Source organism: Corylus avellana, chromosome 4, assembly GCF_965113065.1.
Source record: "Corylus avellana chromosome 4, dhCorAvel1.hap1.2, whole genome shotgun sequence".
NCBI lineage: Eukaryota > Viridiplantae > Streptophyta > Magnoliopsida > Fagales > Betulaceae > Corylus > Corylus avellana.
The window spans coordinates 6,709,600-6,734,576 of record NC_142493.1 but is presented as its reverse complement, the minus strand read 5'-3'; the positions used below and the strand labels follow the sequence as shown (position 1 = coordinate 6,734,576).

The following is a 24,977-nucleotide window of genomic DNA, read 5'->3' as shown; positions in this document are numbered from 1 at the left end:
TAATAAAATAATAATAAATTTGTAATGATATTATTGATATTAATAATCATCATTATTTTATTATTTTATTAGTAGTGAGACACGTGGTAGGATAATAGTTAGATAAAAATGAATGGCTTGGATCTAAAATTTCAAAAATTGGAATTCCTAGAAAAATTCCAGGGAATCCAAATCCTATTTAATGAAGGCGAAATTAACGCTTGTTGTTGCATCATATATAAAATTATAAATCGAGTGAAAAGAAATAGAGCAAAATCCATATACCCTCTCAAACTATCACCAAATTGACAATGTTCTTCACAAACTTTAAATTATGACAATGTCTCTCAAAACTACAAAAACATTGTCAATATCCCACCAAGGCCTGCAAAAAGATCAAAATGCCCCTATACATTTCTCAATATAACAAAAATACCCCTATAATTCAAAATAATAATAATAATAATAATAATTTTTTTAAAAATGAAAATTTAAATTTTTTTTTTTTAAAAAAAAAGAATTTATTTTTATTTTTTAAAACGAAATTTTTTATTTTTTTAAACGATTTTTTGAAAGAAAAAATGGAAATTTTTATTTTAATTTTTTTAAAAAAAAAAATTCAAGAGAATTTTTTAATTTTTTTTAAAGGAAAATTTTATTTAAAAAATTAAAAAATAAAAATTTTTAATAAAAACGAAAATTTTGATTTAAAAAAAAAAATCGAAATTTTTTTAAATTTTTTTTCATATAAGAGGATTTTTTTTATTATTATTATTTTAGGTTTTTTCTAGAAATTTTAGTATTTTTATTTTTATTTTACTAAGGGTAGTTTTGTCATTGGGAGGGACAGTGACAATATTTTGGTAGTTTGGAAGGGACATTGTCATAATTGAAAATTTGGGGGGACATTGTCAATTGGGTGGTAATTTGAGGGGTATGTGGACTTTCCCCAAAAAAATAAAACACCGTCCAAATACTGACTTACACGAATTTTTTTTTTTTAAAACGAAATTTTTTATTTAAATTTTTTTAAAAAAAAATTAAGAAAAGAAATTTGTTTTTTTAAACAAAAATTTTTAATTTTTTTTTAAACATAAATTTTTATTTAAAAAAAAATTAATTTTTATTAAAAAATCGATTGTTTATTTTTATTTATTTATTTGTTTTCTTATAAAAAGGATTTTTTTTAAAAAAATTTTAAATTTGGCCACCTGCTGGATTTTTTTTTAGAAGTTTTAGTATTTTTTTATTTTTATTTTACTAAGGGTAGTTTTGTCATTGGGGAGACATTGACAATGTTTTGAATTTGATAGTTTTGGGTGAACATTGTAACAATTAAAAGTTTAGAGATGAACATGTCAATTGAGTGGTAGTTTAGGATATTTTTCTTTATTGGTATTCCTAGCATTTTTCTTTATTAATTGTTTTAATTATTTCCACCTATTTAGTAGGAGGTATGTGAAATTTCTCATTTTTTCTTATTCTCTTTAGTTTGAATTGAATGTAGAAGACGCCTTTGATCATTACCATGTTGATTGTTATGGTTGTTTTCCCTTTTTTTTCTTTTCCTTTTTTGGAAACCAATAGAATATCACTTATAAGAAATGCTACGGATACTAAATTTTTTACTAAGATGATGTGTAACTTATTTATTGGAGATAATTAAAACAATTAATAAAGAAAAATACTATGAGTACATACCAATGAATAAGTTCTATATTATCTTGATATTCATTTCTTAGTAAAAAATTTAGTATCCATAACATTTCTCATAACTTATTCCTAACATCAACATTGAAAAGGCATTAGGGTACGTATAAGGACACTAGCACTAGCCACTTATTTTGCCTTTACTCGCGATCCTCAAATAATTTACCCCAACATCTCAACCCGCCTCATGCCATCCGCCTGTCTAATTCAAAACACTATCAATCATTAATGCCTAAATTGTTTTTGGATAAGGAAACATCAATACCCAATTAGGAGCCGCCTTTTGTTTTCATAAGCAAACATTATACCTTCTTTATTTTAAGTTACTAGAGTGGGGTGACAGCGCCCCACCTCCGATGTTTAACTTAATGAAGTATTCGAGACAATAAACTCAATAAAATGTGCCTACTTATAAATTGGGACCATTACCTTTATTAATAGGGTTGTTGTCAATATGGTAATTAAGTAGACTTGGTACGTTAAGGGGCGAAGGTCAAGGGGGCCAATATATAATGCGGCATATACTCATCAAATATTGCTTTCTTTCGGGAGATGTACCTACAACTCCATCCACTACTAAAATCAGTCATTAACGACGTTATATTTAGCAGCTTTTTCAAGTAAATGATGGGCCGACTTGATAGATTTTGGGGCTTAAGGCGATAAGTTTAAGTGAGACATTTTTCTTATATTTAAATACTTATTATACTATATTTATTTTAATATTTTTTTTTATTTAAAAATCACCATTCTTACTTTTTGTGATGCATAATTACAAATTAAGTTTTAGAATCTTAGGCCATTTAAAACACCATTTCTCAACATTTAAATGGGTATTTGTTAGTATTTTAGACCACCACTTGTAACAATTCTAAATTATTATAATGAATGCTTCTACTTTTTTCTTTTTCTTTTATATATATATATATATATATATATATATATATATATATATATATATGATGTTATTATGATTATGAATTTATGATGTTCGATTAATCCATTACAAGTTCACAATTTGGGACAGTTAACATGTATTGTACGAAATTAATATTTAGGGTAGAAAGCACATGTACATGTGTATATGATTTACACTCTAAAACATTTTCAGCATTGATTAAACTAAAATGTAAAATGAAACACAGAGAAGTGATAATGTAGGGTAAAAATTTGAACACCTACTCAAACCATAAAAATTCCAAATTAACTGTACCTTTGACAAATTTAGCACGTACGAAAAAGTGATGCAGATGGAGCTCCAGTGTATGAGGCAGATAGTGAGAAATTTGTGTAACTATTTCCTTGAACATGGATTCTATCTTCCCCCATAATCAGAAGCAATATTAGACATAGAGAGTGACATTGAAACTGGTCTATTCACTATTGGAGCAAGATGTGCCGTTCCTGGCATATTTGATGGGAGAATAGGCAATGGAGCCTCAAAATTGAGAACATGAATTGCTTCCCTTATTGAAGGCCTAAGGTTTCGATTAGGGTGAGAGCACCAAAGCCCAACAATTATCAAGCGTTCCATTTGTGGCTCATCAAAATCTCCACCCAACCTTGGATCAGCTGCTTCAAGTACATTTCCTATTCCATAGAGCTTTCGAACCCACTCCACCATGACTACTTGATCTTCAAGAGCATTGATCTTGATTGGTTTTCTTCCACAAGCAATCTCCAGAGTGACAATTCCGAAACTATAAACATCTGACTCCTTGCTAGCCTTACCAGTTGTGACACATTCAGGAGCCATGTAGCCCATTGTGCCTGCCAATACAGTTGTTTGTGACCCTTTCACATGGTCCACAAGCCTAGCTAGCCCAAAATCTCCAAGTTTAGTATTAAAGTTTGAATCAAGCATAATGTTGCTTGATTTTATATCCCTATGCACCACACATTGTTCCCATTCCTCGTGCAAGTAAAGCAATGCCGATGCCAATCCTTGAGCAACTTTGTACCTTATTGCCCATATCAATAAGCTTTCTTCGGTAAAAAGATGTGAATCTAAACTTCCATTGGGCATGAACTCATAGACGAGTAATAGTTCTCCTCTTTCATGGCACCAGCCAATGAGTTGCACCAAATTCCTATGTCTCAATCTACTAATAATTTTTACTTCTGAAGCATACTCCTTCATCCCCTGTTTAGACCCTTTTGATACCCTCTTCACCGCAACGAAGGAGTTTGACTCACTTAAAAATCCTTTGTAAACCCCACCAAATCCTCCTTGGCCTAGCTTTTCTTCATCATTGAAATTATTGGTGGCATGAGCCAATTCGTTAAATGAAAACTTGTTGGGTCCTGTTTCCCTTTGAAATTCATCATCCATGCACCTATCAAAGGCGAGATCCTCTTCTGTTTCCCTCTTATTCCTCTTCCAAAAGCCAAATAGAATTAAAGCAAACCCACCAAGCAAAAAAGATACACCACCACCCAGCTTCACAGCTAATTCTAACCTCTTGTTTTTGCTTCGGTTGGGGGCCGAATTCGAGCTTGGACTGCGTGCCACTGCTGGTTTGGCTACAGTATCTTCCAAAGTTGAACTAAAATTCCATGTGCGAATGGTATGCATTGTAGAAGCATTTCCTGTTGCGGCTGAGAATCCAAAAGTTACCCATTCAGGTAGGTAATCTCTCAGATCAACAATATAAGATTGGGACTGATAATCGCTGTACTGATAAGGAGCGAAGAGAAAACTCAAATTATGAGAACTGGAATTATAAATAATCCAAGCTTCACTTAACGGCCCATAAAAAAAATATGGAGAGTCCCACCACCGTGACAGATTGGCAACAGATCTAGATTTCATGGAATTTATATCGATACCTACATGTTCGCCTGGCGAATCCCATGGTCCGTTCGAATAGATGTCAAACTCCACCGCGACAAAAGGATTGTCCGTCGAGTTTAGTAGCTGGTCATCCCTAGCAAGACCCAGGCCGGCACCTTGGTTGACATTATTAGGAACTGATGAACCATTAGGTGCTAGGAAGAACGCAAGCCCACCTCCAGTACTATTTCTATATCGAGAATCAATTGTAAAGGTAAAGTAGGTAGTGAAATCTGTGAGGTTTCCAGATGCCTTGTCCCACAGGTGCATGGGACTGGAATACGTGGCTCTACCTACAAGCTCTGATCTGGCCAGAAGCGAGTTGCCGGTGAGTTGGATGACTGAGTCTTCAGCAAAAGCTCTGTCATATGTTATATCGGAGTCACCAGGATTGAAACTGGTGAAGTTGAAGGATAAAGCACTTGTAAATTGGCGTAGTGGGGAGAAGAAACTGGTGACCATGAAGAGATAAAAGAGGATTAGGGGCTTTGGAAATGGGAAATGTTTGATTTTGAAGAAGGAAAAAGCCATGATTGGAACTTGGAAGGGAGGTTGGGTCTGGAAAGAAATTGCAGATTGTAATTAGAGTAGCTAGAAATAGATATAAATTTAGAAGCAAGTTGCGATGTGATACATATAAAATTCCACACTCAAATTCAATGCATATATGACTGACAAGTAAGTCTCCGTTTTTTTCCAAACCAAGAAGCACGCCATTGACGCCAAGCTTTGCTCAATAGGAGTCTTGGTACAGAAATTGTCAAAGTCTACTCTCATGCCTCACGATAAGTGTGTGAGCCCACATGATAATGAGATACTGACAAGGCAATGCGTTGTCCGCTATGTCCACATCACATCCAGCAGACCATAAATGCCAGCATCATAGATTTCTGTTTTGGAGATATTTTTAGGTATTTTAAAATACTTATAATTATGAATTTTTTTTATAAATATTTTATGTTGTAACTCTAAATCATTAAATAGTGAAATATAATCGCACTTTTTTTATGGACATAGGCACATTGTCAAACTACGTAAATCTGTGTCTCGACTCTCTTGATCTTTCTTTTCAATTTTATATTATTTATAATTGTTATGCACGGTAACAATTTTTTTTTTTCCCCTTTTTTTAACCGTTAACATATTTTAATAAAAGACACAAAAACGGATTTTTTTGGTAGTATTTAAAATTTTTTAAATAGCACCTATTAAGCACGTTCTTTTAAAGATATTTTTTTCTAATTTTATTTTTACTATTAAAAACCATGTGTACCCATAAAATTCGACCAATCCAATTTATAAAATTTTTTTGTTGGAAGAAAAAACGGTCAATATATATATATATATATATATATATATATATATATAGCCTATGCGGAACAATTTTGAGAGTCTGAGACCCCATGGGCCATAGAGACTTTTGGTCTTTCTTGTCTCATGGCCATTGGCCGACATCTTAAACTCTAGGATTATTTATAAACTATCGCATTTAAAATTATTAAAAGGTGTTGGAGGTTGTTGAAAATGGATCCGAATCCTCTTTAGTTGACTTGAAATAGATGCGAGCTATTTGATGGCTATGATTTCTTTAAAAAAATCAAAGAAGCACACCCAAGATCAAGACTATCTTTTTATTAGATTCGTACAGATACAAGATAAGAAAAGATATTGAAATTCAAACTTCATTGTTTTTCTTCATTTAAGCATCCTTTCACCTTCTATAAGGGGTAGTGTTTGTTATGCACTTTCAGATTGAATCAGGGTTCTGTGTTCCTAGAATTACAATTACTGGTCTTGGGAATCGATTTATTGTTTGCTGGAATTGGTGATCTCAATTGTCTTACTTGTAATTATTGCTTCATTTGCAAGCTGCAACTCGGGTTTTTTTTTTTTTTTTTTTTTTTTTTGAGGGGCGGAGGTGGGTGGGTGGGTGGACGTCTTTAGGCAGGTGGGTTACCTTGGTATGCAAGTTTCTTCATTTAGATTTCTTCTTGTTTCTTGTTTATGAAAAGCATAATGACAACAGATTCCACTAAGCGTATGGCAGTGTTGGCCTTGATTTGAACTGAAAAAGTAGAGTGCAACTTCTGTGGAATGGTGCACAAAATTAAAGGTTGAGTTTGTGACACCAATCAGAAGTTGCCACATAAACTTATTATACTAAAATCAAGTTTAGGAAAAGAACACAACCACAATTATATTAAATTTGAATTAAAAAATAAATAAATTAATTTTTTTAAAACAAAATAAAAAATGGCAACCACCTAAGGAGGAGAAGACATCCAAGATGGAGGTGGGGGCGGCTCGCCTCCACCCCCGCCCATTTGGGATGGCGAGCGGGCCACCCCTAGGCTATGGGAGTGGCCGCACACCACCCCAAATGGGCGGGAGTGGCGGCTAGAGGTGGCTAATCTCTCACTGCTACAAAACATTTTTAATTTTTTTTAAAACAAAAAAACAAAAAAACAAAAAAAATTAAATCTGATATTATCAAGTGGTTTAATTTTATTTTATTAATATGTTTCATGTTGGAGTGGCAACTCCTCGTTGGTGGGCACAAAAGGATGGTTTTGTACACCATTCTCATTTAAGTTATTCTCGAAAAAGTATCATGTGGTTTCAGCAATGGTGATACTACGGTTTGTTCCAATGACTTTTCGAGAATAGGTTTTCTTGGCTTGCTTTCTTTGTTCATCTATGAGTCTAACCTGGATCCTCATGATCTTGGTCTGGTGCATCCATTTGCAACCTTTGTTCATCTATGGGTTTTTTTATTATATTATTTCCAATACTTAATTAAAAAAAAAATCAAACATGTATATAAAAATTATTCATAAAAATAAAAATAAATATGTATGAGGTAGGAACACTCATCTCACATGCAAGTATTAATTTCATATTAAAAAAATATATAAATATAGGCATATTACGGTTAGATAATAACCTAATACAGTAGGGACACATGAACATTAAAAAGAAAAAAAGCTTTGATCTGTACGAAGACATAACCAAAAAAAAAAAAAAAAAAACGTAACGAAAAAGCTTTGATCTGTACAAATGAAATGGAGGATCCTCTGTACTCAACGAACATAACGAAAAAAAAAATGATAATTTGACAAAGAGTCAAAGACAACCTGTACCCACGAAAGAAAAAAAAAAAAAAAATTGTATAGACGTAGCATAAAGAAGAAAACCATAAAGAATCATTTTGTGTTTGAGAGTCGTAGTATATGTGAATAGGTGTTTAGAAGAAGTAAAAAATATTGGGTGAAAAGAGGTAAAATAAAGAAACAGTAAATAATACTTTATTCATCTAGTATGCTACCATGTATAACACCAGTGGCGGAGCCACGTTGACCTTTAGGGGTACCGCGAGATTTAGAAAAAAAAAAAAAAAAAAAAAATTCTTTCTTTTTTCCTACCCACCCTAGCCCACGGCACCCCCAAATCCTGGAAAAAAAGGCTCGTCCTCCTCCGTCTTAGAAGGCTCCTCCTCCGCCGTCTCCAAGAAGTAGCTTAATCGGTTAGGGACCACTCCTTAGAGCATCTCCAGCAGTAAGAGGTATTCTACCTAGTCAAAAAGCACAATTCTCTATTTTAGCTACTTATTTTTTAATATCAATTCCAACAGATTCTTTATTTCGTTCTCTATTTTTTTAAATATTATTTTAAATATTATTATTATTATTATTATTTTATCCGTGACCGCTTTTGCATCATCTTGTAAATTGGAATAGAATTGATTCACACAGCATACCTGTGTGTTATTTTTATTTTTCCATTTTTAGTTTGTCAATTATACACACGCTATTCAATTTTTTTTAGAAAGTTTTTAGTGATTTAAAAGACTTGAATTTGTATCATAAATTCATGAACAGAGAAGAGAGAAGAGAGAAGAGAGAGAAACGTTGAGGGAGAGAGAGGAGAGAGAGAAGAGAGAGAAAATAATGTGGAAATAATATTATATTCAACAATCTAGTGTGCTACAGTGAATAGCAATATGAAGCTATTCACTGAAGCAGTTAAGGTATAATAGTTAATATGAAGCTATTCTGTTGGAGCAGAAAAAATGATAAAAATAACTAAATGTAACTAATATCTCCATTTTAGCTACACTGCTGGAGATGCTCTAATGAAGCGGAGGTCACTAGTTCGAATGCCCCACTCCCCTCTTGTGCGGACATTTCAAAAAAAAAAAGAAAAGAGAGAGAGAGAGAGAGAGAGGCAAGAGCGGCACCGGCAAGAGACGGAGAGAGAAACTGAGGAAAAGACTCTAAAGAGGGATCATGAATTTTATTTTATTTTTTATTTTTATTTTTATTTTTTGTAATACAGGAAAGTGAGCACATGGGGCCATGGGAAAAAGTTAGGTGGGCAGTGGGACTATGGGAGTGAGTGACAAGTGCACTGTGGCCGTGGGCGATTTTTTTCTTCTTTTTTTTTTTTTTTTTTCTGTTTTTTTTTTTCATAAAAGTGGTCCAAGTTTTGTAACTACATTAATTATTGAAATTTGGTCGAAGATTCTAATATAGTTGATTATATTTACTAGCTCAAAATCATGTCAACTATAATTTAATTTGTTCTTATATTTCTTAACACAGAACAACAGCTCGTCCACGAAGAACCATTTAGAAGCGGTGCAAAATTGCTTAATGCAAATTGCACTTTTGAGGTTAATTTTCTAAGTTCAATTCCTAATCAAAATGGTATTGTAATTTAGATATTATGGTTATTAAATATTGAAAGGGAAATTGCTTGAGAGCTTCAATTTAGCGCACATGTTATATTTCTAATATATCAATTTAACCACATATTTATGAACTTTTATAGATATTTTTTTGTGATACATGTATTGTGTGAATTATCAAATATTTAGAGTAGAGAAAATTTTTAGGACGCCAAAAAAATTTTAGCGACACCCCCCCAATATGAATTATCTGGCTCCGCCACTGTATAGCACCGAATTGCTATTAATTGTAGTAATGTAGCTATTCTAGTTAATGATAGGCTATTCTATTGAAACTAAAAAAAAGAGCAATAATAGTTAAATGTAGTTAATATTAATCTTTTAGCTAAGCTGCTGGAAATGGTAAACAAAATATCCTACCTGTTACCTTTAAAAAAATAAAAATAAATAATATCCCACTTGATTTTGAATAGAATGGTTTTCAATTAATAAAATTTTGTTGGGCCGCTTGACCCGTTTCAATTCAGAATACCCTCAAACATCAATATACCTAAGGAATGAATAGTAAAACCTTTTTGTAATATGTACCCAATAAATTATTTAATAGGTTTTTTATGATTAAATAAAAATAATTATGAGTGAGTGTGGTAAAATAATATAAGATGATTATTTTTATATTATGGGTCTTTGGTCTTTGGTTTGACCACTTTCTCTTTACCATATCTTCACCGTCATGAAAAAAAAAAAAAAACTTTTAGTTTTAAGTTTCTAATGTTTTTTATTTTTTATTTTTTATTTTTTATTTTTATTTCGAGTTTGTGAGGGTATTTTTGTGTTATTCAAAATATTTTAAGGTTAGTTTTGCCTTTTTTGTTGGTTTTGGGGGACATTGACAATTTTTGATAGTTTGAAGAAAAAATTGACTTAATCAATAGTTTGGGGAGACAGACAATATTAGAGTGATAGTTTGAGATTAGGATCACAACCAATTAGCTCTCAAAATTACTATGGGACCCACTTGCTTAAATAAATTTTTGGTTGTTTGGCAACCTATTCGGATAAGTGGGTCTCATATATGAATAATGCTAAATTATTTCAAGATTGTTCTCGTGTCTCTCCAAATTAATATGATTTTTAAAATTATAATTAGATGCAAATCCAACAATAATTTTAAGGACATCAATTTTAAAGAAACACAATAAATAAATAATGATAGCGAACGGAATAGCTAATGGTGGTGGATTTCAATTTTGATAGTTTGAGACTTTGAGGAGCCCTACAAATAATTTAGTGCGCAACAAGCCAATTTGGGGAACAGGTGGAACCACTTGGCGGTGAGGCCGTCGAGGCATTGTATGTGTGGGGAGAATTGTGTGAGCCCACACGATAGTGAGATCCCGACGAGGCAATCAGTTGGACAAGATTGTGCCATTGGGACTCCTCTACAGGACCCTGGTTTCATGTGCAAATATAACATTGCAGAATGCAGAATCGTTATTTATTCATAATTATACCACCAACTTGCTATGTACTTGGTAACCATATCGATCAATAAGGAACAATCAGAGAAAACCAAAATGTTTGATTTTGAAGATGTAAAAAGCCATGATTGGAGGTTGGAAGGGAGGATGGGTCTGACAAGAAATTGCAGATTGTAATTAGAGAAGCTAGAAATAATAGATATAAATTCAGAAACTAATTGCGATGTGATGAATATAATTTTCCACAAATTTAGAAGCAAGTTGCGATGTGATACATAGAAATTTCCACACTAAAATTCAATGCATATATGACTGACAAGTGACAAGTAAGTCTCCATTCTTTTCCAAACCAAGAAGCACGGCAAGCTTTGCTCAAAAGTTGTTCATATTGAAATGTCCATAGTCTAATCCCTTGTAGTGGGCCTTTTTTGGTCCCATTTCCAATTCTTATTTGTCACAATAATTGACCGCTGCGAGCATTTGATAGATTTTTTTTTTTTTTTTTAAGGCAGCGCATTATCTGTGGGGGAAAAGGATCCTCTCCATTTCAAATGAAATGGAAAATATCCAATTAGTATATTTTGGACGAGCAAGATTGTCTAAAAATTATAATGACAATTTTATCCCTCTAAAAAACACTAACGGGATACTCTGTATTTCATTTGAAATGGAGATGATCTTATTCCATCTGTGGGCATGTGGCAATTAAGTGTCTAACATGTACCTGAATTACCTCCAAATGGTCGAGAGTGGTTGGATCACTTTCTCTTTGACATATATATCTCCACCCTCATGGCCATTAGAAGTGATTCGGCCACTCCTCATTTTTGTCAAAATAAATTTTTTTAGCAGGTTGCTAAACTATCCCCAATGGCGATAGGGTGGGGTGGTTAACCTCTCTTTTGCTGTTACTCCAACGGTGATCAGTGATGAAAATGGATCAATTTTTGCAACTACTACTTAGAAACTTGTTTCCACGGATGTTTTGCAAGGTGAAGCTCATATAGCCTTTTTGATGGTTCATTTAGCTACTTCTATGGGTTTGGGTCATATCTCAATTGAAGGGGATGCTCTTCTTGTTATTTTTGCTATTAATAGTCCCACTCTTTTTTCTTCTTAGTCTTTTTTTAACTATATTTCTTATATTAGTTCAACTCTTTCTTCATTTCAAAGTTGGAATGCTTTGAAAGTATCTCGATGTGCCAATTTTAGGGCACATGCTAAATGAGCCACTTCCAATTGTGTTTTTGGAAGCATTTCCACACGATCCCCCATTCTCTCTTTCATTCGGATAAAAAATGAAAAATATCCTCTTCTATAACCTTTTTCTTTATTAAATTAGAAAAAAAAAAAAAAAACCTCTTTTTTTTTTAATTTTTTTTTAATAAATACAAAATGCACCAATCAATTCCTTAATAAATATATGTCAATATATGATCCTATTCCTTGCTGGGAGATGAAGTTTGTTTGTAGGGAGATCAAAAATGCGGCTCATGTACTAACCGGTCTAGCTACGAAGAGTAGTATGGATAGGGTCCGGCAAAATGAACCTCCAGAATGTATTTGTGAGATTCTTGGTGCAGAGCAATCTGCTCTGCATTTTTTGACTTAATTCAATGAGATAGCAGTGCTATGATTATATATATATATATATATATATGTGTGTGTGTGTGAATTTGTCATATGGTAATAATTAATAATTTATCATTAAATAAGTACATTTTTGGGATACATTGGATGTCTACTTGTTGGCAACGCAAACAAGCAAAAATTGGCGAAATTTTGTAACATCGACGATTAAATCATCAGTTTTGGGCTTTAAAGGTCCTAAATGACTTAACATGGTATTAAAATAAAGGTATTTTCATTTGTCATAATTTTAGGGCATTTAGAACAACATTTGTCAAAATTTAAATAGACAGATTGTCACTTGTCACAATTCTAAATTATTATATTGAAAGCTTTTGCTTTGATCTAATAAAATATATGATGTTATTATGATTATGATGTTCAATCCATCACAAGTTCACAATTTGGGACAATTGGGTTGTTTATACATGTACTGTACGAAATTCATATTTAAGGTAGGAAGCACATACACATGCATATCATCTATCCCTAAAACATTTTGAGCATTGGTTAAACTGAAATGTAAAAAGAAACACAAAGAAGTGATAATGTAGGGTAAAAAATGAACACCTAATAAAACATTAAAAATCCCAAATTAAGTGTACCTTTGACCAATTTAGCACGTATGCAAAAGCGATCCAGATGGAGAAGCTGCAACGTATAGTGAGGAATTGGTGTAACTATCACTTGAAAATGGATTTCGTCCTTCCTCATAATCAGTAACAATACTAGACATAGAAAGTGCCATTGAATGTCTGTTCACTAGCTGGGCAAGAGGTGTTGTCCCCGGCATATTAGATGGGAGAATAGGCAATGGAGCCTCAAAATTTAGAACATGAATTGTTTGCCTAATTGATGGCCTAAAGTTTCGATCAGGGTGAGCGCACCAAAGCCCGACAATCATCAAGCGCTCCATTTGCTGCTCATCAAAATCTCCACTCAGCCTTGGGTCAACTGCTTCAAGTACTTTTCCTATTCCATAGAGCTCCCAAACCCACTCCACCATGACTACTTGATCTTCAGGGGCATCGGGCTTGATTGGTTTTCTTCCACAACAAATCTCCAAAGCGACAATTCCGAAACTATATACATCTGACTCTTTGCTGGCCTTACCGGTTGTGACACATTCAGGATCCATGTAGCCCATGGTGCCTGCCAATACAGTGGTTTGTGACCCTTTCACATGGTCCACAAGCCTAGCTAGCCCAAAATCCCCAAGTTTAGTATTAAAGTTTGAATCAAGCATAACGTTGCTTGATTTTATATCCCTATGCACCACACATTGTTCCCACTCCTCGTGCAAGTATAGCAATGCCGACGCCAATCCTTGAGCAATTTTGTACCTTATTGCCCATAACAATAAGCTTTCTTCAGTAAAAAGATGTGAATCTAAGCTTCCATTGGGCATGAACTCATAGACAAGTAAGAGTTCTCCTCTTTCATGGCACCAGCCAATAAGTTGCACCAAATTTTTATGTCTAAGGCGACTAATAATTTTTACTTCTGAAGCATACTCCTTTATCCCCTGTTTAGACCCTTTTGATACCCTCTTGACAGCAACGTAGGAATTTGAGTCCCTTAAAAATCCTCTGTAAACTCCACCAAATCCTCCCTGGCCTAGCTTTTCTTCATCACTAAAATTATTGGTGGCACGAGCCAATTCATAAAATGAAAACTTGTTGGGTCCTGTTTCCCTTTGAAATTCTTCATCCATGCACCTATCAAAGGCGAGATCCTCTTCTGTGTCCCTCCTATTCCTCTTCCAAAAGCAAAATAGAATTAAAGCAAACCCACCGAGCAGAAAAGATCCACCACCACCCAACCCCACGGCTAATCCTAACCTCTTGTGTTTGTTTCGGTTGGGGGCCGGATTCCGACTCATATTGCCTGCCACTGGTGGTTCGGCTACAGTATCTACCAAAGTTGAACTAAAATCCCATGTGTGAATGGTATGCATTGCAGAAGTATTTCCTGTTGCGGCTGAGAATCCAAAAGTTACCCATTCAGGTAAGTGATCTCTCAAATCAACAATATAATAAAGGGATTGCCAAACAGTTGCATTGTTTATGAGACCAGTGAAGAGAACACTCAAATTATGAGAAGTAGAATCATAACTAATCCGAGCTTCATTAATTCTCCCTTCAAGAGTAGAATAATTACCCCCCCGCCATGACACATTAGCAACAGATTTCATGGAGTTTATATCGATACCTACATGTTCGCCTGGTGGATCCCATGGTTCGTTCGGATAGATATCAAACTCCACCGCAAAAAAAGGATTGTCCGTCGAGTTTAGTACCTGGTCATCCTTAGCAAGACCCATAGTGGCACCTTCTTTGACATTATAAATAGGAATTGTTGAACCAGTAGGAGCTAGGAAGAAGGCAAACCCGTCTCCATAATTAGTTTTGTTTTGAGAATCAATGGCAAAGATAAAGTGGGTAGTGAAATCTGTGAGGTTTCCGGATGCCTTGTCCCACAGGTGCATGGGATTGAAATACGTGGCCCGACCTTGAAGCTCTGATCTGACCGTAAATGAGTTGCCGGTGAGTTGGATGACTTGGTTTTCAGCAAAAGCTCTGTCATATCTTATACGGGTGTCATCAGAAGTGAAATTGGGGAAACTGAAGTTTAAAGCACTTGTAAATGGGCTTGGTACAGAGAAGAAACTAGTGATGATTAAGAGATAAAAGAGGAATAGGGGCTTTGGAAATGGGAAGCTTTGCTTTTGAAGATGTAAAAAGCCATGAGTATTGGAACAATTGGAAGGGAGGTTGGGTCTGATAACTGATAAGAAATATCCCATGTGTATATAATCAGGGAAGTTAGAAACAGTTACAAATTTCCACGCTCAAAGTTGGGAAACGTGGAAAACTTGTGCCTAACTTTTATTGTTTTCTTCTTCTTTCACTATTTCAATTAAAATTTGGGTGAAAAATTAAAACAAGTTTATTAATAAAACTAGTCCCGCGTCGCTCTCGTCCTGTGCCCCAAATGCAATCACTGTACTCGTAGATGATAGAACCCTCCCGTATTTAGTGTAAATAAATTAGAAAAAAATTATTAAATTGATCGAGAAAAGCCAGCGAATATACGTATTTTAAGGGTATTTTTCAAAGAAATAAATAAATACCTTAAATTATAGAGGGTATTTTTGTCTTACTAAAATTTTTGAGATTATTTGTCTTTTTGTTGGCATTAGAATTGGAGGAATATTAACAATTTTTAAAAGTTAGAAAAGAAGATTAACTCAATTAATAGTTTGAAAGGCATTAACAATAAAATAATAATTTAAATTTAAATTTCATAACAATTAATTATCTAAATTACTATAGCTATTACTTTTTACTTTAACTATTACTTTTTCACTACACTCTAACAGATTATCTATTTCATTATCTATTTATTTCAAAATATTATTTTTTATTTATTTTTATTATATTATTATCAACACTTAATTAAAAGAAAAATCAAACATATATATAAAAATCATTCATAAAAAAATATATATATATACATATGATGCAAGTACTAATTGTTTAACAGAATAAATTCTTTTTTAATTTTTTTTGACATGTTAACAAAATAAATTCTACGACTGGAGAATATTCAGATTGTACCATTGCCATTGGGACTCGTCTACAGGACCCTGGTTTCATGTGCAAATATAACATTGCCGAAAGTAAAATCGTTATTTATTCATAATTATACCACCAACTTGCTATGTATTTGGTAACCATATCAATCAATAAGGACCATGTTTCCTGGCAACCATAATAAAAGGAACAATCAGAGAAAACCAAAATGTTTGATTTTGAAGAAGTAAAAAGCCATGATTGGAACTTGGAAGGGAGGTTGGGTCTGAAAAGAAATTGCAGATTGTAATTAGAGTAGCTGGAAATAGATATAAATTCAGAAGCAAGTTGGGATGCATATAAAATTCCACACTCAAATTCAATGCATATATGACTGACAAGTAAGTCTCCGTTTTTTTCCAAACCAAGAAGCACGCCATTGACGCTGAGCTTTGCTCAATAGTAGTCTTGGTACAGAAATTGTCAAAGTCTAATCACATGCCTCACGATAAGTGTGCCCACATGATAATGAGAGATACTGACGAGGCAATGCGTTGTCCGCTATGTCCACATCACATGCCTCAGATCATACATGCCACGCAGCATCATAGATTTCAATGTATGGTGATAGAGACATGTTTATGGAGTATGGATGCCACCACTTGGCATGCCATGTCTTGGACGTCCTTTTGTTGGGATTCGGTTTCCACGCCGTAGAAAAAAAATCAGTGACTGACGCTTTAGATTTTATACTATTCCAAATCCCGGCACAGGAATACATGTCTTATACGAAATGACGAGAAAAAATGACACCAAATAGACCTTTTTTAAAATAAATTAAAAAATAATAATAATAATAAAAAATAAAAAATAAAAAAACAAGTGTCCCGTATTTTCTTTAGTACAAAGAATACTATAACTAATGATTCATTGGGTGTAATAAAGTTTAGGAGAAACTTCACTTTACCTTTTTGAATTTCTATTCGATTTTATAAATTTTTTCTGAATTTTCAAATCTCTTATTTTAGACCCTTAAACTTTTAATTACTCTCAATTAGAACATTTCCGTTAATTTTAACAGTTAAAAATATAAAAAAAGACCAAAATATCCTTGATTTTATTTTTTAAAAAATAAAAAAACGTTTTGGAAGTTAGAATTTTATACAAAAGTTAGGATTATAAACGTCATGTAACGTTTAAATTCTGACGAAAGGGTCCACATTGAAAGTAATTAAAAGTTTAGGGTCCAAAATAAAAGATTTGGAAGCTCAGGGGAGATTTGTAAAATCGAGTGGAAGTTCAGGGGGCCAAAGTGAAGTTTCTCCTAAAGTTTATGTGGGCATTGAGACAAATAAGTTGTCAAGATATTTTGGGGTATTCCAAAATACTTACAATTAGGGTGTTTTTTTTTTTTTTAATAAATATGTTATGTTGTTACCCTAAATTATTAAATAGTGAAATATAGCTGTACTTTCCTATGGATATAGGCCATTAGCGGTTTTTACTAACCGCTTTCAAAGCGGTTAAGCGGTTCGGCGGTTAGCGGTTAACGGTTATAGCGGTTAGCGGTTGCGGTTAGGCAGTTTTAAATTTCACCCTTACAAATTGAGCAAGGGATGGAAACCGTCAGGAACCTTAACTTTCAAAGTTTTGGTAGAGAATTTCTTTATGGTGGAGTTTGGTAATGCGGCGGACAAAGAAAGGGTGTTGGAAGGTCGACTGTGGGTGTTTGAGGGGAGCTTATTTTTGGTGGAAGACTATGATGGCTCAACGGCCCCGGCACAAATTTCTTTCGAGAAGACGGCGTTCTCGATCAGAATGCACAATTTGCCTCTGGACTGTATGAGTCAGGTGATTGGGCAGCAGATAGGGAACTCTACAGGACAAGTTGAAGTTATTGATGTGGATGAGAAGGGGATGGGATGGGGTGAGTTTTTAAGGGTCAAGATAAAAATTGATCTGAGTAAACCACTCCCACGAGGGAGAATGCTGAAGGTCTAGGGGTGTCAATGCGGGCGGTTGAAAACCGCTCGCTAACCGCTAACCGCTTAACCATATTAACCGCTAACCGCCTAACCGCTATAACCACCTATTAGTTATTGGGTTTATTAACCGTAACCGCTAACCACATTTTTATATAATATATTTTTATAATTATAATTATAAAAATATTTATACATATAACATAATCACTTGATCATTAAATCACAATTTTTTTTTTAAAAAAAATAATAATTAAATCACAATTTGAGTATTAATATATTATCACTATAATTTATATGATTATATCACATGATCAATTGATCATTAAATCATTTGATTATATAATAACAAATTATACATATATAATATGACATAACTCATAAGTATACCAATTCATACTAATACAACAATTAAATATCTAGAGACTTATTTTCAATGTATGTTATAAACTTATAAGTCTATAGAAGTCTATATATGCATATAAATAATATAAATGTATAATATTAATACTTAATCATATGATTTAATGACAATTCAAATACGTTATTCTAGACTTCAAGTGAATCATATTATTCATGTTCAATGATGATATGATTCCTATAATATCAAATTAAGTAATTGATATTGGATTAAACAATGACCAATGTGTTACTTATAAACACAATTTAAGTATTAATGTATTATCATTATATGTTGTGACAGTTGTCTAAATTCTGAACTTTTTTTTATATGTTGTGTTGAATTTTTTTTTTTTTTTTTTTTTTTTCATATGTTGGTTTTTTTTTTTTTTGAAAAAAAAAAAGGTTAACCGGTTATGATTTAATATTTAAGGAAATTTTTTTAAAGTACAAGTAAATGTAAATTTTGGGTCAAATATTTTTGATTTTTCAATATGGACTCTTTTTATAGCAATTGGGCCCAAGAAGACACTAAAAATACAAACAAACAAAAAAAGAGGGTAAAAAAAAGGTCCAAAAAGGCTCAAAAAGCCCTAAAAAAAGCCCAAAATGCCCCAAAAAAAGCTCAATTTTAAAAAAACGGTTAGCGGGCGGTTATCTATTTCACTAACCGCTAACCGTTAACTGCTAGACAGCTAGCAGTTGCGGTTAGTGAAATCTACTAACCGCTAAGGCGGTTACAATTAGCGGTTATTGCCAATAAGCACTAACCATAACTGCCTTAACACCCCTATGAAGGTCAGAGGCACACCAAGGTGGATAGCATTCAAGTATGAAAAGCTTCCCAAGTATTGTTTTCATTGTGGACTTATCAAACATGGGGTGACAGGATGTGCTAAAAGGAGTAGCTACAGAGCGCATGAAGCTGTTACAGAATATGGGCCATGGTTGAGGGCACCCTCTCCAACACGGCGTTTTGGGGGATGTTTTGATGTGCCTCCAGAAAAACAGGAGTCAAAGTTCAATCGTTCGGAGGGAAGTTGGTGAAGGGAGGAGTATCGTAGCAGATCTCCCATGGAGAGGAGGAGGGAAAGGAGAAGCCCGGAGAACGGCTGCGATGGCTACGAAATGGCGGCGAGTATGGAAGGGATGCCTCGGGCACATGAACCATGACCAAGGAAATCTTCGGCGGAATTTATGTCGAATACGGTACGTAAGGAAAGTGGAGCCAAAGAATTTAATTGGGGAAGCGCTGACCATGTAGAATCTAGATGTTATTATCACAATGTGGAAATTCAGGAGGAAACGGCCAATGGGGAAAATCATGGAGATTCAAGACGTTGTAAAGGAGAGCACTATAATAAGGTGCCAAATTAGGAAAATTACAGTATGAGCTCTAGGGAGTTTCAGCATGTGGCAACCAAAGGGGATGGGACCAGTAAGGAATCTACCATGGGCCTAGGCAGTGGACAAAGGAATGGGCTGTTCAAATTAGGCCATAATGAGAAAGCTGTCCACTACACAGGCTTCTCTATGGCTGACGTGGAATTAAAATTAAAAGGAGTATTAGGAGAGGGTAGTGTAGGAAAACGACGGGCTAGTGCAAGTTTGCTTCCAAACTCATGGAAAATGAAAACAAAGGAGGACTCTGTTGTATTTTCTGCGGTTTCAAAAACTGAGCCCCAAGGAAAAGGGAAAAGGCCAGAAGAGACGGAGGAGAGTCGAGGTGCTATTGTGGTGAAAAAAGGGCGGAGTCTTGGTGAGCGTATTAAAAAGTCCACTGGTGGTATGCAAGGGAAGAAAGAACATGGATCGGGAATGGTGGCGGCTGAAACTTAGCCCTGCCGACCGCAATGAGTTTTATAAGCTGAAACTGTTGAGGGCTTGGGAACCCTCGAACAGTTCGGGACCTTACCCGAGTGGTAAAGGAGAAGAAGCCCATTTTGGTTTTCCTTATGGAAACCAAGCTATACAGCAACTGGTTAGAGAGGGTTCGAAGTAAATTGGGTTTTGACAATATTTTCACAGTGGACTGTGTTGGAAAGAGTGGGGTCTAGCCTTGATGTGGAAAACTGAAGCAGGTGTGGATATCCAAAACTTTAGTAGGCATCATATTAATGCGGTGGTGCAATATCCTGCAGGGGGGCCTCTTTGGAAGCTCACGGGATTTTGTGGCCAACCTGATGCAAGTAAAAGGTGGGAAGCGTGTGACCTCCTGAAGCATCTCTCACGACTCGAACCTGGTCCCTGGATTTGCTTTGGAGACTTTAATAAAATTGTTAACCTTTCTGAAAAATTTGGTGTCAGTGGGAGACAAAGAGGCTTGATGGAAGCTTTCCAAAAAACCTTGGAGGAATGTGCCCTTCCGGATTTGGAATATAAGGGTCCAAGATTTACGTGTACTAATTGCAGGGATGGAACCCAATATACAAAAGAACGCCTTGATCGAGTTGTTGCAAATCGGGAATGGTGTGACTTGTTTCAGGATGTAGACATAACTGTTGGGGCTGCGCTTAGCTCAGACCACACACCAATAGTAATAAATCTGCTGGGAAATGTCTCTGAGCAAAGCATCCACGTAGATTTCGGTACGAAGCTCACTGGGAAACGGAAGCCATAAGCCAGGAAATTATTGCTAATGCTTGGGAGGATTGGGGAGCATAATCAGACCCATGGCAGAACCTCGACTGGAGAGATGCAAAAAAGGCTTACAACATTGGCAAGCTGAAGTGGTGGGGCACCCCAAAAAGGGTCTTGAAGGAAAAACTAAAACAGCTCACTGAAATCCAAGGAAAAGAAGATGACCAAGGCATAGAATCGGTAGCCCAGCTGCAAGAGGACATTCACGGGCTGCTAGAGAAAGATGAGCTGAGATGGAAACAACGGGCAAAAATTGACTGGTTAAAACATGGTGATAAAAACTCAAAGTTTTTTCACACCTGTGCTAATCAGCGATGCTCCATGAACAGGGTCTGTAACATTCGAGATGAAGCTGTGAGGTTAGTAGTATCGCAAGATGAGGTTGGGAGCTATTTGTGGATTATTTTAAGGAGTTATTCTCTGCACATGACGTGGGGGCTATGGTGGAATGTGTGGGTGCAGTGGAAAGCCGTGTTACAGGGGATATGAATGAGCTGTTGATGCAGCATTTTTCTCCAGAGGAGGTGCAGAATGCCTTATTCTAGATGCAGCCACTAAAAGCACCCGGGCCGAATGGGTTCACTGCCCGCTTTTTCCAAAAGAATTGGGACATTGTGGGCCTAGAGGTTAGCAAAGCAGTTTTTCATTTTCTTAATTGTGGGTTTATTCCTAGTGATTTAAATTTCACTTTTATTGCTCTAATCCCAAAATCAAAGAACCCCAAGATGGTGACAGAGTTTAGGCCTATTAGCTTGTGCAATGTTTTGTACAAAATTATCTCCAAAATTCTAGCTAATAGGCTGAAGATGATTTTGCCACATGTTATCTCCACAATTCAAAGTGCCTTCATCCCAGGGCGCTTAATTACTGATAATGTACTGGCTGCCTAGACGCTTCATTCAATGAACTCTTGGATGAGGGGTAAAAAAGGGTACATGGCTATTAAAATTGATATGAGTAAGGCTTATGATAGGGTGGAATGAAATTTTTTGAAAGAAGTGATGATTTGGATGGGGTTTGCTCCACCTTGGATTAAGCTAGTAATGATGTGTGTGAGTAAGGTCCACTATGCTGTCTTGGTGAATGGAATACCAATGGGAAGTATTGTCCCTTCTAGGGGACTATGGCAAGGGGATCTGATCTCGCCTTATTTATTTATTATTTGTGCTGAAGCTTTGAGCTCTTTATTGACAAGGCGGACCGTGAATGGGTGTTGCCGAGGGTCCCTACTTCTATGAGGGGTCGTCGACTTAATCGCCTTTTTTTTGCTGATGATAGCTTACTTTTCTGTAGAGCAAATTTGAGCCATTGGACCAGATTGTCAACATACTCAAACTATATGAGCAAGCGTCAGGTCAACGGTTGAATTCTTCAAAGACGGCAATTTTCTTTAGCCGTAATACCCAGGTAGATGAGAGGACAAATATTCTCATAGAGTCTGGAATTCCTCGATCAAAGAGATATGATAAGTATCTAGGGCTCCCGGCTTTGGTGGGGAAGTCACGAGTCAAAGAGTTTCGGAGCATAATTGATCGTGTATGGAAAAGACTCCAAGATTGGAAGATTAAATTGCTCTCGCAGGCGGGAAAAGAAATCCTTTTGAAGGCGGTAATCCAAGCTATCCCGACAAATAGCATGAACCTTTTTATGCTCCCAAAAGGTCTTTGTGCAGAAATTAACAATTTGATGCAAAGATTCTGGTGGGGTAATCAGGCAACAGGGATAGGCATCCGTTGGAAGAGTTGGGCAAAAATGGGAGAGGCTAAGAATTGTGGAGGTATGGACTTCAGGGAGTTTACGTGCTTTAATAAAGCACTTTTGGCGAAACAATATTGGCGTTTGTGGAATTCACCGAACAGCTTGGTCTCGGAAATAATGAAAGCGAAATATTATTCACATGGGTCGATTCTTGAGGCTAAGTTGGGAAATAAACCGTTGTTTGCATGGAGCAGTATATGGGGCTCGGCTGATCTGGTAAAAGATGGGTTGGCATGGCGTATTGGAAATGGGCTAAAAACCAAGATTTGGCATGACAAATGGCTCCCAATATCGAACACTTGCTCAATTCAATCGCCACCCTGGGTGCTTGAGACTAACACTACAGTCAGTGAGCTTATTGAGAGGGATACTGGGTGGTGGAACATGAAGCTTCTTGGTCAATTATTTAACCCGGAGGAAATTAGCGCTATCCTATCCATTCCATTAAGTAGCACAAATCAAGCTAATGCGTTAACCTGGAGGGGAACGATGAAGGGCACTTTCTCTGTTAAAAGTGCCTACTACATTGTGAAAGACTTGGAGGTACGTAAACGTACAGGCAGTTCAGTAGGGACAAACAATTGTGAGGTGTGGCGTCAGATATGGAAGCTCAATGTTCCAAATGCGGAGAAAAATTTTATTTGGAGAGCTTGCCACAATATTCTTCCGACAAAGGAAAGATTACATAGGAAAAAGATATCACAGGATCCTCACGGCCCTCTGTGTGGAATAGAGGCAGAAACCAGTTTTCATATACTGTGGAATTGCCCATCTGCGAGAGATGTATTGGGAGTTTGTGGGAGGAAAATCCAGAAGCGGTTCTTTGAAGGCCCGGAGTTTATATAGGTGATGGAAGGTATCATTACAACTTGTGAGGAGGAAAACATAAACATGTTCTTGAGGGTTGCAAGAAAAATCTGGTTTAGACGTAACGAAGTCCTTCACGGAGGTACTTTCCTTCACCCCAATGTCCTGGTTCAACTAGCTAAGGATGCTGGGACGGCGCATAAGGAAGCAAACTTGAAAGAGAACCAAGGGGAGAAAAGCCTTGCTACCATACAAAGCACCAATTGGGTTGCACCGTTTGTGGGATGGGTTAAACTCAATTGGGACGTAGTAGTGTCCAAAAGCTTGGGATTACTGGGGATGGGAGCGGTAGTGCGAGACGCGAATGGTTCGGTGGTGGCAGCCCGTTGTTCGGCGGGACGAGGTTTTTTAGACCCTTGTGCTGCGGAGGCATGGGTGGGAGTGCAAGCTATAAGGTGGAGTATGGGGCTGGGATTGACAGCAGTCCAAGTGGAAGGAGACGCACAGAATGTAGTGGTTGTGTGTAACTCAGGTAGTCCGGATTATAGCAAAATTGGACACATGGTGGCAGATATGAAACTAGTCCTATCTAACATTTCCCATTGGCAGGCTATTGCGGTGAAGCAGAATGCAAATTCTGCTGCGCATATTCTAGCCAAGTTGGCGATATCTAAAGGAGAGGAAAGATCATGGATCGAGATTACCCCAGAGTGCATTCGTGACGTTGTAATGCTGGAGCAATCTGCTCCCACAGTATGATTTTAATGAAATTGGCAATTTTCTCAAAAAAAAAAAAAAAAAAAAGTGTTGGCCTGAATTAAGCTGAAAAAGTAAAGTGCAACTTTTGTGGGATGGTGCACAAAATTAAAGGCTGAGTTTGTGTCGCCAACCAGAAGGCGCCACATAAGCTTATTATACTAAATTTAAGTTTAGGAAAAGAACACAACCACACTTGATTATATTAAATTAGAATTAAAAAATTAATTAATTAACTTTTTCTTAAACAAAATAAAAAATGGCAACCACCTAAGGAGGAGAAGCCACACTAGAGGGAGGTGGGGGCGGCTTGCAGCCACCCCTACCCATTTGGAATGGCGTGCGGGCTACCCCTAGGCCATTGGAGTGGTCGCACACCACCCCAGATGGGCGGGAGTGGCGGCTAGCGGTGGCTGATCTCTCACTGCTACAAAACATTCTTAATTTTTTTTTTTTTTTTAAAAAAAATTAATTAAACCTGATATTATCAGGTGGTTTAATTTTATTTTATTAATATGTTTCATGCTGAGGTAGCAATTGCTCATTGGTGGGCACGAATGAATGGTTTTGTACACTGTACACATTTAAGTTATTCTCGAAAAAGTATCATGTGGTTTCAACAATGGTGGTAGTACGGTTTGTTCCAATGACTTTTCGGGAATAGGTTTTCTTGGCTTGCTTTCTTTGTTCATCTATGAGTCTAACCTGGATCCTCATGATCTTGGTCCGGTGCATCCATTT

At 35.8% G+C, this 24,977-nt stretch overlaps 4 protein-coding genes across 5 annotated transcripts; 2 read left to right on the top strand and 2 right to left on the bottom strand.

Annotated features, from left to right (window-relative positions):
- Positions 1–2,768: 2,768 nt before the first annotated feature.
- On the bottom strand, positions 2,769–5,211 carry LOC132178870 (L-type lectin-domain containing receptor kinase IX.1). The gene has a single exon (XM_059591443.2). It carries the CDS (start codon positions 5,051–5,053, stop codon positions 3,005–3,007), a length of 2,049 nt encoding a protein of 682 aa, XP_059447426.2. The 5' UTR covers positions 5,054–5,211; the 3' UTR covers positions 2,769–3,004.
- A 7,460-nt stretch (positions 5,212–12,671) lies between these two features.
- Positions 12,672–15,194, bottom strand: LOC132177959 (L-type lectin-domain containing receptor kinase IX.1-like). Of its 2 annotated transcripts, XM_088515169.1 has the most exons (2): positions 14,531–15,194; positions 12,672–14,299 (listed from the first exon to the last, which is right to left on the bottom strand). In XM_088515169.1, the coding sequence occupies exons 1-2, from the start codon at positions 15,123–15,125 to the stop codon at positions 12,936–12,938; spliced, it is 1,959 nt and encodes a 652-aa protein (XP_088371295.1). In that variant the 5' UTR covers positions 15,126–15,194; the 3' UTR covers positions 12,672–12,935. The 2 variants fall into 2 exon arrangements, with proteins under 2 accessions (XP_088371295.1, XP_088371293.1); XM_088515167.1 differs by having other exon boundaries at positions 12,672–15,194.
- Positions 15,195–20,337: 5,143 nt separating this feature from the next.
- On the top strand, positions 20,338–23,519 carry LOC148586209 (uncharacterized). The gene is made up of 4 exons (XM_088515505.1): positions 20,338–20,863; positions 20,944–21,274; positions 21,435–21,492; positions 22,209–23,519. The coding sequence occupies exons 1-4, from the start codon at positions 20,338–20,340 to the stop codon at positions 23,517–23,519; spliced, it is 2,226 nt and encodes a 741-aa protein (XP_088371631.1).
- Positions 23,520–23,522: 3 nt separating this feature from the next.
- Positions 23,523–24,239, top strand: LOC148586208 (uncharacterized). Its single transcript, XM_088515504.1, has one exon. It carries the CDS (start codon positions 23,523–23,525, stop codon positions 24,237–24,239), a length of 717 nt encoding a protein of 238 aa, XP_088371630.1.
- Positions 24,240–24,977: the final 738 nt, after the last annotated feature.

Coding starts and splice junctions, on each gene's coding strand:
- LOC148586208 (XM_088515504.1), top strand. CDS start 23,523: ATGGAAGGTATCATTACAACTTGTGAGGAGGAAAACATAAACATGTTC.
- LOC132177959 (XM_088515167.1), bottom strand. CDS start 15,125: ATGGGATATTTCTTATCAGTTATCAGACCCAACCTCCCTTCCAATTGT.
- LOC148586209 (XM_088515505.1), top strand. CDS start 20,338: ATGTGGAAAACTGAAGCAGGTGTGGATATCCAAAACTTTAGTAGGCAT. Junction 21,275..21,434: donor ATTCGAGATGAAGCTGTGAG/GTTAGTAGTATC, acceptor ATTTTTCTCCAG/AGGAGGTGCAGAATGCCTTA. Junction 21,493..22,208: donor AAAGCACCCGGGCCGAATGG/GTTCACTGCCCG, acceptor ACTTTTCTGTAG/AGCAAATTTGAGCCATTGGA.
- LOC132178870 (XM_059591443.2), bottom strand. CDS start 5,053: ATGGCTTTTTCCTTCTTCAAAATCAAACATTTCCCATTTCCAAAGCCC.